Consider the following 16393-nt stretch of genomic DNA (forward strand, 5'->3'; position numbering starts at 1 on the left):
CATCCAACTTAATCGTGATGAAGTAAACGAAAGAAAGAAAAACAGAAAGAAGTCACAGAGTGCAACTTGAATGGTGCAATAATATAAACCTATTGACTAAAGGTCATTCATTATAAATAAAACCCTTGGAGTTTTTTCAACAAGTTCATTGCAAAATATTCAGAAATATACAAATGAGCAGTTTGAAAGTGTAGAGAGTCATTCTCGATGCGTAATGGGAGTGAGCGGTTGCTCGCTGCTGAGGTTTTTGGTTGAATTTTCCCATTTGCATTGTAACGGCTACTTCTTTGATTGATGGACTGTGAGTAGGCTACTGTTGTTTTTCACTGGGATTTGGCTATTAAATATGTGTAAGTTGCAAGTAAGTGTGAATTCAACATTTCTGGAAAATTTGTATGTATATCATCTCGTATCTCTGGGCTCATTGTTGGTTTTTCTTTTAAAGTTTTAATGTTAGTAATCAATAGAAAGGGATTGAATTTGCACTTTGTTAAAGATAGTTCTTAGACCTGTCTTCTATTTCTATCATTACCAAAACATTGAATTGTCACTTATCATATATCTTTTTTATCATCAAAATGGTACACTCTTAAAAGTAAAGGTTGTTTATTGGCATTGATGGTTCCATGAAGAACCTTTAACATCCACAAAACCTTTTCATTGCACAAAAGTTGCTTAAAGGTTCCCCAAGGGTTTTTCATAGAAGAACCATTTTTGGTTCCCCAAAGAAAATTTAAGTGAACAGTTCCTTAAAAATATTTTTTTCTTACTGTGAAGAATTTTTTTTATAATCTATATATACTAAAGAGCCTTTTCCACTTTAAAGAACCTTTTGTGCAATTGAAAGTTTCCAGACATATATAAGAGGTTCAACCACAGATACTAATAAAGAACCTTTATTTTTAAGATTGAAGTAGAAAAAGGTTCATCAGATTGTTAAAATGTTCACTTTTAAAGGTACAGTAAGCGATTTCTGAGAATCATCGTTGTCTTGCCTGATCATAACCCTTCATTTTCCAGTGATGTTCCTCTGAGCTTTACTCTTTTGTAATGTCAGCCATCTCTCTATCTAGTCCTTCTTCAAATCTCCCTCTTTCTCATGGTCTCCCTCATCACGAGTGGACACGCCCCCTACTGCTTATTGGCTACAAGTTTGTTGTGGTGCTTGGTCCGATCCACTTTCAACAGTGTTTTTCAGAAATCGCTTACTGCACCTTTAGGTACTGTACAAACCCCCCCCATTTGCAACATTTATTTTTATAAGTGTAGGTCAGTTTTTAATAGATGCTTTACATTTTCAGAACAGTGTCATCAATGTGATTTTAAGCATGTAAATATTTTGTATACTTAATATTTGGAAAAACAAATAGACTATAATTGATGTGTACTTTGCGAAACCTTCACCCCGTCTGCAATGCAAACAAATGGCACAGCATGCAATCAGCCAGGACATTGCAATAGATTGCGTGTCTATTTATTGTACTTTGTATTATTTTGCATGATACAATTCAGACTGTGACTGCTCAAAATGCAACTACAACATAATTTGTTTTTACAGCATGCTGTAGATTCAGTAGCAGTAATACAATGTTCACTGCCCATCAGCAGACATAAATCATTCTGTTCCTGTTTTTTTTTGTTTTTTTTAATCTTGATTTCCAGACCTAATTGCACTAACTGGCTAGTGTGAGTGTTTTCTTTCATTGTATAAGAGGTAAGGCCTCGGGTAGAAGCATTGATATGCACATATTGGATTTCTTAAGGGGATGCAAAGGAATGTTAACCATATTATCCCACTTAGAGGCTCTTCAGGTTGCCAAGTCCTGTCTTGGGATCTCAGAAACTTTGTGCATTGTGCTTGCCGTCTCTCACTGGTCTTCTCTGTGGTCGCAGTCCTTTGGAATGCATCTGAATTGTACGGTTGCCAGATATTATCGTTTTGATCAATGTCTCATGCTCCTTAAATGCACCTTGCAGGGTTTAGGTATTTTGTTCATCTTATCTTAGCAAGTCAGGAACTCAGAAACACTACACTGTGTGCTTCATATAGTCTGTTAAGGGGCCGGGACAGGGCGTCGTGTAATTTTTACTCCAAAATTCTGTCCTCTGGCATGCGTCCATTGCCACACCCCATCAGCATTTAAAGAAGTTGTTGTACAGTTGTCGATTTTTAGCTCTGGAATTCGAAGTGCTGTGAATGTACTGGGTAAAATCCCACAAAGGGCTCAACGGAAGAAACCGGATCAGACCCTTGGGTACTGCGGCGCAGAACTTCCCTGTTCTCCAACTGGACAAATTGTGCATTGAGCGTCTCGAGCAAGCCCTTAATGCAAAAGCCCACCTAAAAATGGAAATTCTTCCATCATTTACTAAGTCTTAATGTTTTTAAAAACTATATGTTAAAAAAAATGTATATATATATATATACACACTCTAAAAAGTAACTACCTGTTACCACAATGCATTTTTGTTAATTCAATCTTTTAAGTTGCAAACATTATTTTGTAGAGTTCTGTTGACATAATAACATTGTTCATTGCATCAACTTAATATCGTCTGTAATTTAAACTCAAATTTCTGCATTAATTTACTTTTTTTTTTAAATTAAGTTGTAGTTACTTCATGAAATTGTCTTGATAACTTCGGATAATAAGTTATGTTAGCATGTGCTATGATAGCTGTTGATTTTAACTAAAATATATCAAATTAATTGGTTCCGGGCTACGACTCTGGTAGTTGGAGCAACTTAATTCTTTGAATAATTAACTTAAAAATTTGTGTTTATGCTACAAATGATTAAGTTCCTCTAACTCCTGATGCAAACTGTTGCGTGCATTTTTTTGGTTGAGCCAACAAATTCTTTTTTAGAGAGTGTGTGTGTGTATATATATATATATATATATATATATATATATATATATATATATATATTATGACACACACTTTACTTCTCTTTAGCATACAATGTATTCCACTGAAGATGTGGTTTGGATTGACCTAGAATTGTCATAGATTATGACTGTTCATTTTTGGGTTTTGGTTAACCAATGTCGAGTCAGTCTCACCAAGCTAGCATTTTCTCAATTTCACTTTTTCTCTTATACTTCCACCCTTTTGATATGATGATAAGTCAAAGAGATAGTCAAATAGTCAAGATAGTATCTCTTTTGAAGAGATAGTCAAAATTCATCATTTACTCCCCCTTAAGTTGTTCCAAACCTGTAGCCTACATTTCTTTTACATAAAGAAAGATATTTTGAAGGAAATATTGCGGGGCACCATTGACCTCCCAAAAAAATGTCAATTACTATGGAAGTAAATAATGGCGCACTACTTTTTGGTTACAAACATTCTTCAAAATATCTTCGTTTGTGTTCAGTAGAACAAACTTATTTATACAGGTTTGGAACAACTTGAGGGTGAGTAATATTTGCATTTTTGGGTGAACTGTCCCTTCAAGTTTTAAGTCTTGCACATGCAGCTTTAATATTGCTGTTTTTGCGTATGCAGTATCAACCCCCCAACCAGAAGTATGAAAAATCATAAAGCTGCATAATTAGTCCTGAATCTGTATGCAGAAGTGAGTGAGCGGGCCAACTCTTTTTATTTATATTTTTATGAGTGTACATTCCCACAGGTGTCAGGGCCACGAGACCTGAGCAAACACGCAGGCCAGTGCAGCCAAATGGAGGTCAGGTTATAGCGTGCTCTGGATTTATATCTCTGCGCTCTGGAGAGAAACTCTGGTTCCAAAGACAAGATGGAGGAAGAGGCAGGGCTGTAAAATAACTATCTGAAAGCCTTTTAAACTGCTTTTGTAACCGTTTCAGTGTAGTCTTAAAAACCTATAGGGTCCTCTTTACATTGTGTAAAACTAGTTACCTTAATTAGCGCTGCTGCTAATTACTCATCCTCATATTTGGAGGTTTTTCAAAACGCCTACTCTGTTCACTCTTAAAAAGAAACATTCCAAAGAGAGTTTTCACAGCAATGCCATTGAAGAACCATTTTTGGTTTCTAAAAAGAACCTTTTCGTGAAAAGTTCTTAAAAGAATAATTTTTTTCTTAGTTTGAAGAACATTTGAAAACTCTAAAGAACCTTTTGTGCATTTGAAAGGTTCCATGAATGGGACCATAGATGCCATATAAGAACCTTTATTTTTAAGAGTGAACATTTCCGTGCCTAAATCATTCAATTTGTGCTACCATCATGCTACTTTTTCTTCATGGTTGGAATTTTAACCGGTGGATGATAAAACGGATTAAACCATCACACAGATTTAAAATAAATGGATGAACCCAAGCCGTGTCTATGTACTAGAATATTGTTTTTTTTTTGGCTTGGGCCAGACGTAAACAACCATCTAGAATTCAACCAGACGACTGGCAACTTCCCACAATGCCCTAGTACAGCCATTGGCAAGTTTCGCATGTGTAAGCACACTCACATTTTCTTCAAAACATTTATTTATTTAGCCTTTTTGTAGCTTATGCCTTTCTTCTGTACCACATTTACTCGCTGTAGGTTTCAGACTGAGAAAGCAGAGCATAGATGAGGTAGTAATATCTATCTGGCTCTGGTTGTGTCTTTAGTGCTCTCTAAAGAGCTCCAGCTGTTTCAGATCTTATTCCCACTTACTAGTTTTATAAGCTCTAGGAAGATTTTTTTGAGTGGACGATGATGACGATGATGATGTGGTTGTCATGTGAAGAACTGCAATATATGTTTTTTTTCCCCCGTTTTTTTTTTTCTAAGCAGGCGGAGTAAAACGCAAGCAAAGAACTGTTATAAAACTTGAGGTTTTGAGAAGAAGGCTAAAACAGATGCAAATATAGTGCCCGTAAACACAAACAACTCTTCCCCTCTCTCCAGTCTCTCTCCCACTTCTAAACACACACACACACATACACATTCTTACCCCAGCTGCAGCACACATACACACACACACATTCCCTAACCCTGGATTAAGCTTACTATAATGGGAAAGCCCTCAGTGCATGCAGTGTTACCCTCTCATTACCACTGCACCTGTCCTGAACTGACAGAACTAATGCTGGACGGCACTTAATGAGAGAAAGCGGCTGACAGATGAGACAAATACTGACACAGAGAGACAGAAAGAGAGAGAGAGTTCACTGTCAGAAATGAAATAGAATCCATTTCTGAACTTGTAATGTCATGCAGCAATCAAAGTTTCAGTTTTGATACTCTTATCAGTCGAAAGTTTAAGGTCTGTAAGATTTTTTAAATGTTTTTGAAGTCTCAACAAGGCTGCAGTTATGCAACAAACATATAAAACTTTGAAAAACAGTAATATTGTGAAATATAACTTTTCTATTTGAATTTTAAAATGTTTTCCTGTGATGTGAAAGCTGAATTTTCAGCATCATTACTCCGGTCTTCAGTGTCACATGATCCTTCAGAAATCCTTCTGATTATATTACAATTTTCTAGTTTTCCTAGATACACAAAACGTATCAGCCAGGACAACCAATCAGCCATTTTGAGATCATTATAGTTCCAAAATCTACTGACAGCCTTATCAATAAAAAAAAAAAGTTTTCAAAATGTTCTAGTTAATATTGTATTTATTCCATTTCAACAATTTAGTGTCTTATTGAGTTTTTAAATAATGTTATTTATGTATTGATTATTAGATCTCTCTTTAGATATTGGCACAATTTATTGGAAACCCTCATATCTACCAACCACTAATTATTAATAATTCATTCTTAAGTGATTTAGTCAAAACTCTTTAACCTGTCTCTCTTTCTATCACATACTCGTATACACACTCCCACATCAGCTCTATTGTCTCTTTAACAAATGGTTTCATCACAGGCATTGTAGCTCATTGTGCACGTGTGAGCATGTCAAGCTCATGCGGCGAGTGGCCATTCACTGTCACCTTTGCCATTGTAATGTAATTACATCCAGTCATCACAGAGCGTGCGTGTGTGACCGGTGAGTTCATTTTGTGTTTTGTGTTTATGTTGTCGATCTAGCTCTTGCACGGCTACTCGTTTTCTCTAGTCATCCAGAAAAGTAGTGGACTAGTCAGCGAGCCAATGTTTATCTTATGTAAATGTGCTGCCGTGCTGCTGGAGAGTGTGTCTGAGCAGCCGAGATGTGAAAATAAAATCTTATGGTGTGTTCCATTTGTCCTTGGAAGTGGGAAAGTCCTAGTTTAACTGGAACCCCTCAAGTCGAAGCAGTATAAAACTGTAATTTAACAACAGTGTTTTTACAGTGTGTATATATATATATATATATATATATATATATATACATACAGTACATACACACACACACACACATATATATATATATATATATATATATACACACACACATACATACATACATACATTCCTGCTGCTGTTGACTGGTGTTGTTATATACACACACACACACTGTCAATGTCAATATATATACAATAAAATGTCAGTATACAATATATAATTATATAATTGTCAATATATGTACAATGTCAATATATACACACACAGTCAGGGATTGGCATTAACTTTTTTGCTCACCAGCCACTGGTTTTCCAAGCTTACTAGCCACTCAGAATTTTCACTGGCTACAATTTTGACATCATAATTTGGCAGCAGGAATATTAGGCTGCTGTCACTTTAAGACCTGACGCACACATCCATTATACTGTTACACAAGTGTTTTCTTTCTCAACTGTTTACATTCACTTAAAACATAACTAACTGTGTTTATGTGAATACTCGCCAAGACCGGCATTTTGACTTTATTTTGTGCGTATTTGACTGTTTAAGCGAAATAAGCAGCGAAAAAGTACTCAATTTAGTACTGAGAGGCGGCTTTATGTGTTTTCTTTGGGTGCGAGCATAAAATCTGCGGGAATGAGTAAAATTATGCACAATACGTGCACGCTGAAATTCAAGCCCTGTGTGCCCTGATATATATATCTCATGACAACTCTCTGAAGATTTTCAGGATGTAACGGATATGACAATGTTAATGTGTTTGGTCTTGGTGGAATAGATCTGCCACACTGCTGCTGTTGACTGGTGTTGTTGTAAGTTATTGAGCAAGTACAGGAACTTCAGCACAAATAGCATATATACAATGTCACTTACTAAAAAAGATTAGATATTTCATCTGTTTATTTGCATGTCCACTTAATGACATCAGAGAACTGTGAACATTCATATTTAATTATTCAAGTATTCATTTAAAATCTCAGGTAAATACTTTTAGTAAATATATTTGACGTCCAAGGGATTTCAGGCTGACAAAAAAGTTTGGCAATCCCTGCCTTAAAATGGATGTACATGAGAGAGAAAAGTGAGAGTGTGTGTGTTTACACTCAAGCTGTTAGTGGAGTGTTTGTGGGTATTTAGTGCATGTTTGTCAGTTTGATCTTTACAAAATTACTGTAAACACCCTTGAAAATGAAATTGCCATGTAGCATGTGTTAATGAAGAAGTGCTCGAGGAGTGTGGTGTAATAGTGACATAACCATACAGGCTGGTGAGGAAGGTTTTCATCCTCTGGGAATACAGTGAGGCATGAAGATATCTCATAGAAAGACGTGAGACAGAGAGCTAGATTGATCGAATAATTAAAAAATGAGCGATAGAAGTTTAGAAAATGTGTGTAAATGCACAGGGGAAAAAAGACATATGACATGACCAGTGTGTGCGGGGCAAGACAGAGACAGAGTTAAGGAGCAAGATGGAAAGAGAGATAGAGTGGCAGAGAGACGGGAGGTGGTGGGTGCCTGATTAGCATAAAGGGTAGGGCACGATGCCCAGTTTGGGAGAAGGGTTGGCACCTCGCCTCGCGGAGTGGCGGAGGTAAAAGAAAAGAATGAGAATAAAAGCGAGGGTGGAGGGGTGCGTGTTGGAGAGCTCGGAACATCTCTAGTTTAAACCTGGCACTTGGCACTGGAGCTGCTGAAATATCAACCATAATTACACTGCAGTTATTTACAGGTTGTGATAGATGCATATGCGGTAACTGAACTTCCTCATGACTAGGAAGTACCATGATTCTAGGATTTCAGTTTTCTGTCGTTTGCAAACCAGACAGCGATAAATGATGAAGCTCTTTAAATGTAAATAAGAGTTTTTGAATGTTCTGCTGTGGCCAGCTGACTGTGATAGAGCGTTTTGTTTAATGCACTTCAGCGTCGCGTCGCCCACAGACGAATCTCATTTACATTGATACATTTGGATTTTTGGTTGCATTTTATGTTGATTATTTACAGAGAACATTGCTCTTTCCCAAGCCATGGTTCTCCACCACCACCATGCACGATACTTCATTTCATGAGCTTTACAGTTTTTTAATGATTCAGAGTGAAATAAGACTGATGTAGTGTCTTCTGCTAGAATTAGAGACTCATCCATGTCAGGAAACTGACTTTTTTTCTGTTTACAGAGCCTAGGGCTATTGCAGAAACACACATTTCTGTGATATCTGTCAGGTAGTAGCAACATTTATGTGTGATTAAAAAAAATATTGCTTACATCTTTCATAGCAGACTTTTGGGGAGTTTTAATAATCGCCTATGGCACTTTCCATGAATAGGGAAACAATATGGCCTGAAACTCCATGTTTTCTTTTTAATCAAATTGTCAGTGAAAATATTGTTTGTTTGAATTTTTTTTACGATTAAAAAAATAATTATGATCTACAGTTGATATAGTTATAAAAAAAAAAACTCAATTGATGATGTCAAAGTGATGACATTGTTGTGCAATTTTAATAGTTAGAGTTGTTAGTCATAGAGCTCTGTGATGGGACAGGATAATCAGCACTCAGAGGTGGACAGCCTGCGAATATTTTTTTTAATGCATTAGATGTGTAATGCACACAAAAAAAATCACCTCAGTGTTCATCTAATGGTTATTTTTTAAACTTTGTAAATAAATTGTAGCCTACTTTTACACACTCTCCCTGTCCCTAAATGAAAACTCTGCATTTTAATATTGATGAACAGCGACTTGGCTGGAACATGAAATAAATATTTTTCTATTTTTGAAGCTGTGGTGTCCCAACTTTTCCTCCTTTTTTTACATTTTAATATTAAAAATTCTATTATTTGATTTCTTTGAGTTATTTACCTTTGAGGACGTCCACTATGGTGTTCTCTCTCTCTCTCTCTCTCTCTCTCTCTCTCTCTCTCTCTCTTTCTCTCTCTCTCTCTCTCTCACACACACACACACACACACACTCGGGGAGAGTTCAGTGCGCTCCGCTCACAGCAGGCTGTTGTCAATATTTCGGTCAGTCTCCGGTTGTATTTAGTCTCTGCGTAAGCGGCAATGCTGTGCTGTCACGCCGAGCTCGTCTCGGCATTTTTTCCAGTTTACACTTCAGTCTCCCGAGTCCCGGCTGATCTCACCGGCCGCCGTAGAGACACAAGCCAGTCTCTGATCTACCGACACGTTTAATGGAGTCTCTAAATAGAAATCAGACTGTTATTCTTACAGCTAGGATTATTAATGTGCATGTAGCCGATCTAATTGACAGAATGACACCTGAATGGAAGAACAAATGGTAATACTGTAGGATATCCAAATAGTTTCTAAATGAATAGGCTAATTATATTAATAATAGCCTATGAAATTCATTGTGCGGCTTTGCAAGGAAATATTTGCTGAAAATTGTCGTGTGTGTGTGTAAAACGTGCAGGTTACTTTTTAGTCTGCCAACATTTTGTTTTGACCTCCATTTGGGTGGTTCTGCTAATCTTAGGAACCTCAAACGGTGCCTTAAACAAAAAATTATATATATATATATTTAGATATATATCTAAAGCACCGTTTGAGGTTCCTAAGATTAGCAGAACCACCCAAATGGATGTAGGCTATTTTTTTTATTTTTTTATTTTTTTACAAAATGCGTCTCAATAGCTTTTTTGTAGCCTATGCATTAAGAATATTTACCCGCGGAACTGAACTCACTTAAATTACTCCCAGATTTTCAAACGTCTTGGAAACGAATCAGTTTATAAAAAAATAATGAATTGCACACAAAGTACAGCTACACAGCTCTCCAAAAACACCTCTATTAGTGAACGGATTTCTGTTTGTATAGGCCTGAGTAAAAAATATTTTCAGTTAGGCTTTTTGATCCTCAGGTTACTGGTTTCGAAAAGTTAGGCTATACGAGCTGCTTGCTTTATTTGCATAGCCTTTTCTTATAGGCTTGATGAAGAAATATTTGTCTTTTTTTAAATTTGAAGAAATATTTTAGTGTTAAACTATTTGTTTTTAAATTTGTTAAAATATGTTTGAATTGGATGTCCTTATAAATGGACAAGTTAGTCATCCACCGTGGCATCATTTTAAAAGGTGTTTATTTAAAAATATGAATTAGTCTAATAGTAGCTATATGTCGAGATATTTTACGAATAGTTTAAAATACATCGGTATAAAAAAAGAAGATATTTATTTATTTAGGCTATTTATTTTTTAACGCAGTGTAGGCTATCTCTTAATTGCTAACCAATTTGGTTAAATAAATGTGCTTATTGAAATCGGTGTGTGGATAAGATCAATCTTATTTTTGTATTTAGCTGTTCTCGTGGGATAGGAAAGGAGGCATACATATTGTATTTACATTAAAAAAAAATCTATTTTAATCAGTTATAAGCTTTACGATTTTCAGCTGGATCACAATTCACGGACATATTTTGTAGGCCTGTTTTCTTTGTTGGTGTATTCGATTTCGTTTTTTATTTATTTTATTCTTGTACGTTAAGAATGGTATTATGGAGGTGTTCTGCTAGTTTTTTTATTTTATATATACGAATATAAAATCTCTTGTTTTGACCTTTTAGGGAAGTGCTGTTTTCTCCTGCTCTTTTCTCCTTCTAACATAGCCTACTCCCTAAACTTATGGTAATAAAAGTTTTATTAGCCTATATTTTGGGTGGAAAATATATATAGCCTATATTTTTTTCAAACTACTTTACCTATATTTCATGTCAGATCCCTCAACTCTCGCGCATCAGCCTCGCGAGCGTCTTCTTCTCCGCTCCATCCGCAGCCTTTTTTCCTGTCTCGCGCCAGTATGATGGAGCTCTTGCTCCCGCCAACGCGATTTAAAAAAAAAAAAAACCGTTAGCGGTTTACAGCTACGTTGTCATAGATATATGCATTTAAAGAAGGCAAATACAGTTGAATAAAAAAAATTTAAAAATAAAAGAATTATAAAATACATTAATCTTAAAAGAACAGACTGACGAACAAAGGTTTGGTACTGTAAGACTCTATACAAGGACAACCATTTTATGTCGTTATTGGCCTTGAATTTCGTCCAGAATTGAATTCCTTTCGGTGTTATGTTTGAAAATAAAAAAGGTTCTTTTGAATCATAAGTTCATATAAGCCTTTCTATGTAGGCTAAGTCAGTGAGGTGTGCCAAACTTAGACCCTTACAAAAAAAAAAAAATTGAGTGTTATTGTAGCCTATATGTTGTTGGCTACACCAAAAGGTCAATCATACAAACTAAAACCTTTAAAAATGCTAATGGACATTTGATGAGCCCCCAGCTACAAAAAGCCCAAAACATCAGTCATTTTGGACTGAAGTAGAAATTAAATTCAATCAAAATTCATAAATGTGCTAGGCACTTAACTTTGACAGGCTTTGTGTAGGCTATACTTCATGTGTGGTGTAATATAGAGTAACAGGCAATTTCAGCTGAGATTCTGTAAATAGTGTGTGTGTGTGTGAGAGTGTGCTGGCGAGTTTTCTTTTCACAATCTCAGCCTTTTTCTCTCTTTCTCTAGAAGAAGTAGGCCTTGCTATACAGACAAAAACACACAAGCAGTACGCAGCAGAGCGAGACAGCCTTTCGTAGAAATCTTGCTTTTTTTGTCTTCCTCTCTTTCTCAAACTTTTTTTTTTATCTTCCTCTAGCGCTCTTCTTTTTTCTCGGGTAAAACAAAGGGCGCTGTTTAGAGAGGAGAGTGTCATACAAAGATAAGATAGGCTGTGGTGTAAAAGAGTTTGAATAAGGTCATTCGGGCAATGAGCAAATCCAGGAAGCTTGCTGGGGAACATGAGCAAACTCCGTTTTATATGCCGTTTATGGCTTGCATACTAATTTAAACACATGATAACAACACAAAGTTAATGCTGTCGAGTTTGCTACATCCAAAATTATGACAGATTTAATGCGATCGTTCAGCCAATAATTCAATCAAGAACAATGAACTTGTTACTGACACCTTTTCCCCCTAGGCTGTTTAATGCAGACACTTTTCAAACTCTTTGTTTGGAGACATGGAAATTATTTAATGGAAATAAATGTGTCAGACACAAACAATCCATGTTGTCTGTCAAACTAAATCAGATACGCACTGCAACAACATGCAGAATGAATGATTCCGGTTTTGCCTGTAAAATGTATGCAAAACAAAATACCTAGACACCTTGTTCTGCACACAGTCAACTGATATGAATTGTGTAACTTTCCTTTAATTTGGATTGGAATTAAATCTGCGTTTACGGCTGAGGCTTCTTCACCCGGTGGTCTCGGGTAGGCCTGATGGTCGTCCCTAAGGTGTCGCGTAGCCATGAAAGAGTGGCATATGTTGCATAAACTCATTGTAGGGATTAAACCAGATTAAATCACTTGATATATGAATCTGCCCAAGCTAGCGATTTCCATGGATCATAACGGATCATTGGGAACAGGGATTGACCAACCACTGAATTCCTTTAATGTATACTGTATAGTTTAATGCAGGATTTACTCACTGAATGTTTGGTGTGCTGTGGCTCAGGGCTAGTGTAGAGTTTCAGGCCGGTTGATGTTGTGACTGATGCAGTGTTGCCATTACGTCTGGTGTTCGTTGATCATCGTGCATGTGTTTTGCAAACTTATTTGGTTTTCAGTGATGTAGCGAAGATTGCTGTTGCAAATCTCGCTGATTTAAATATGCAAATGTGGTCAATTTAGCTGGCTAGCTTATATGAGGATGTTGAAATTGAGAGATTGATTTGCAGCAGTCTTGGACGCATGAGTTAGAATGGGTTGAAAATAATAAGATAATGTATGTCGCTGTTTTCCTGCAAAAGATGTTTATGGAATTATAAACAAACATTTCATTAAAGCTGTATAATTTACAGCTATAATTGCAAATTAAATTATTATGATTAATATATACATATTTAATAATAAATGAAGAAATATTTTTGTTCGTCTGGCTATTATTTTGCATTTAAATTATATTTGGTAAAGAATACTTTGTTCAGTATATATATATATATATATATATATATATATATATATATATATATATATATATATATATATATATATATATATATATATAGCCTATTGAACAAAGTATTCTTTACCAAATATAATATAAATGTTAAATAATAGCCGTGTGTGTGTATGTATAAGTGTGTGTGTATGTGTATGTGTATGTGTATGTGTATGTATATATATATATATATATATATATATATATATATATATATATATATATATATATATATATATATATATATATATAAAATACTTTAATAAAAATTTTTTTTTGTGGTTGGACTCATAGAAATTCTGTAAGTTAATTGTTGAGTGTTGTATGGTGTTGCTGTCTTGTAAGCAGAATGTGTCAACTCTTTGGATTATGCATTATAAGGAAATTGGGGATTTATTATTTTCTGTAAAGAAATACAGAATAATATTTTTTTTTTGTAGTAAAATCTTTAAAATAGGAAATACCAGTGGTGATAAAAAAAAAAAAATACCTTAATAAACCTCTCTGTTTATTGTGTCAATGTTTGCATCTGATGCTGACATGTCTTCAGAAGAAGTTTAGAGAGAGAGAGAGTGTTGTTCTGCAGGGGACTGTGTCTGTCTTTGCTCTTTGTGTGGCGAGTCTAAAGGCAGCTGCTGGTCTGTAGCGTCTGCTGGGAGTTCTGGCCCGCTCGTTCACACGCCGCTCAATGGAGGGAGGGGACGGGGCAAACGGGGACACTGCTGTGCGCTCGCTCACTCGCTCGATGGAGGAGATGGCAAGTGTATTGGTGAAAGTGGCAAAAGTGCATGTGTGCATCTGACTGCAATTCTTGAGGACAAGAGAGGGAAAATGGAGGTAAATTGGGGTGGGAATGGAATACGGGCGGCGCCGCTGATTGGCGCATGTAAAATTAATGTGCTCTGGACTTTGCAGTTATACAAGATAGGAACTTGTTAATTTGGCAAAGTAAGGAGCCAACCCAATGACCGAACCCTACACCCCCCCCCCCTGCTCTCGCTCCGTCTCTTTCACCCTCCCTCCGTCCCTGCCTCCCTCCCATTCAGCCCTTCAAGCGTGCGTATTGGCTGAGCGATCGGGCACCCGGTGCCAAATAGGTGGGCTCAGCTTCGCGCTGGCACACTCTGAGGCAATGGATAGGAAACGAGCATGGAGAGGAAGAGAGAGATAGAGTTGGAGAGGAAAAAGGGGAAAAAAAGAAGCTTCTATCGGGTTTGCCAGCGGTCGTACGCGCTCTTCCAACATTGATTCGGTTCTCTCGTTTTTTGTTTTTTTTTTGCTCTCCATTCGCTCCTCTCTACCCCCCTCTCTGTCTCTCTCTCTTTCTCTCTCTCTGTCTATCTCTCGCTCTCTGTGAGTCGAATGCAGAGCACGCATATCTGAACAAACACCACTTACTGCTTTGCCAAACATTTTTTCTCTTTGTTGCGGTATTTGTGTATTTATTTGTGTATGTTTTTTCTCTAACAGTGAGTACAATACTTTTTGATTACGAGCAGTTTCGTTGTCCGCCTTCCTGTTTTCATATGTAATTTGTATGTTTTATTTTCGGTTTTGGTGACTGGCAAAATCCCCATTTAAAATTTTTTTTTTTTTTTTTTTGTTGCTAACTTTTTCCCCCCTTTGATTCCCCCCTCTCTGTTTCGTGTATTAAATATTTCTCTCTTGCATTTCTTGTTTTTCTTTCTCCCGAGCTATGCCACTGTTTGGCTCCTCCAAGATTTTCTGAATTTTTCTTCTTAACCGACTGGACATTTTTATAAAAAAATTCCTTTTTGAAATCTTTTAAATTCTTTACCTTTATAATTTTGTACAACAACAACAAAAAAAATATATCTACTAATAATCGGGGCATGTAGTGTCGAGTTGAGTGCCAAGAAGACATTTGACTTGTTTTTCCACTCCATATCGGCTGGCAGAGTTTATGATGAAAGTGCAGAATGGTAACTATTTTATTTTGCTGTTTTGCTGCATGTCTTGTGTGTTTTGTCTGTGGCGTTCTGTGTCCGTGTGGCGGTGTAGTTTGGATCAGGACGCGCGGTCGCAGGGGTTGGTTGTGCGGTTTGGCACAGGCGACAGTGAGCAGCTGTTGCGGACTCTTTACGCCTGTCCCTCAAAAACATCATTGTCTGTTTTGAACTGAGAAAAGGATCTCTTGAAAGCCAACAATGTCAGTGTAAAAAAAGAGAAATGCAGATTAGAAGGAAAAAAAAGTCTACAAGTCTGGAATGTCTACAGTTTTATTACATACTTTGTTTGGAATTCTTGTTAAATCTAAATCAGCATTGCAGTATTTGTATTTATCTGATGCTTATGATGAATGTTTGTGTGTGTGCGTGTGTGTGTATGTGTGTGTGTTTGTAATCCTCACAAACACGCACTCATACGTTTCTCGTGGCAGAGCGTCGCTGAGCCAAACCTGCTCTCGTTCGGCTCATGCTCCGTAATTCTAACGTCTTCTCACCTTCCCTCCTCTCCTCTCCCCTGCTTCCCGTCTCTCCCTCCCTCTCTCCATCCCTCCAGGATGAATTCCATCCCTTCATCGAGGCTCTCCTCCCGCACGTGCGGGCTTTCTCCTACACCTGGTTCAACCTGCAGGCCCGCAAGCGCAAGTACTTCAAAAAGCACGAGAAGCGCATGTCCAAGGACGAGGAGCGCGCCGTCAAAGACGAACTCCTGGGCGAGAAGCCCGAGATCAAGCAGAAGTGGGCGTCGCGGCTGCTGGCCAAATTGCGCAAGGACATCCGGCCGGAGTTTCGCGAGGACTTCGTGCTCACCATCACAGGGAAGAAGCAGCCGTGCTGCGTGCTGTCCAACCCCGACCAGAAGGGCAAGATCCGGCGCATCGATTGCCTGCGGCAAGCCGACAAGGTCTGGCGCCTGGACCTGGTGATGGTGATCCTGTTCAAGGGGAGCCCGCTGGAGAGCACGGACGGAGAGAGGCTGGTCAAGTCCCCGCAGTGCTCAAACCACACCCTGTGTGTGCAGCCACACCACATCGGGGTGTCCGTCAAGGAGCTGGACCTGTACCTGGCCTACTTCATCCACATGCCAGGTCAGTGGGTTACGCTGTCTTTCTCTGTCCTACAGCTACTGATACTTGAACGTGTTTATTTAAGAGGGG

General features: G+C 37.5%; 1 protein-coding gene across 12 annotated transcripts in view; it reads left to right on the forward strand.

Annotated features, from left to right (window-relative positions):
• The window catches only part of nfixa (nuclear factor I/Xa), a 97280-nt gene that overhangs the window by 26617 nt on the left and 54270 nt on the right, over positions 1 to 16393 (forward strand). For 11 of the 12 annotated variants that reach the window (XM_082164226.1, XM_082164221.1, XM_082164223.1 and 8 more), the window contains one exon: positions 15793 to 16324. In XM_082164226.1, coding sequence (XP_082020352.1) covers positions 15793 to 16324 — 532 coding nt within the window. Of the gene's footprint in view, positions 1 to 14061; positions 15213 to 15792; positions 16325 to 16393 lie in introns of those variants that run through there. The other variant, XM_082164225.1, reaches the window with a different exon arrangement.

The sequence above is a fragment of the Leuciscus leuciscus genome (genome assembly GCF_965113295.1).
Source record: "Leuciscus leuciscus genome assembly, chromosome: 3".
Lineage (NCBI taxonomy): Eukaryota > Metazoa > Chordata > Actinopteri > Cypriniformes > Leuciscidae > Leuciscus > Leuciscus leuciscus.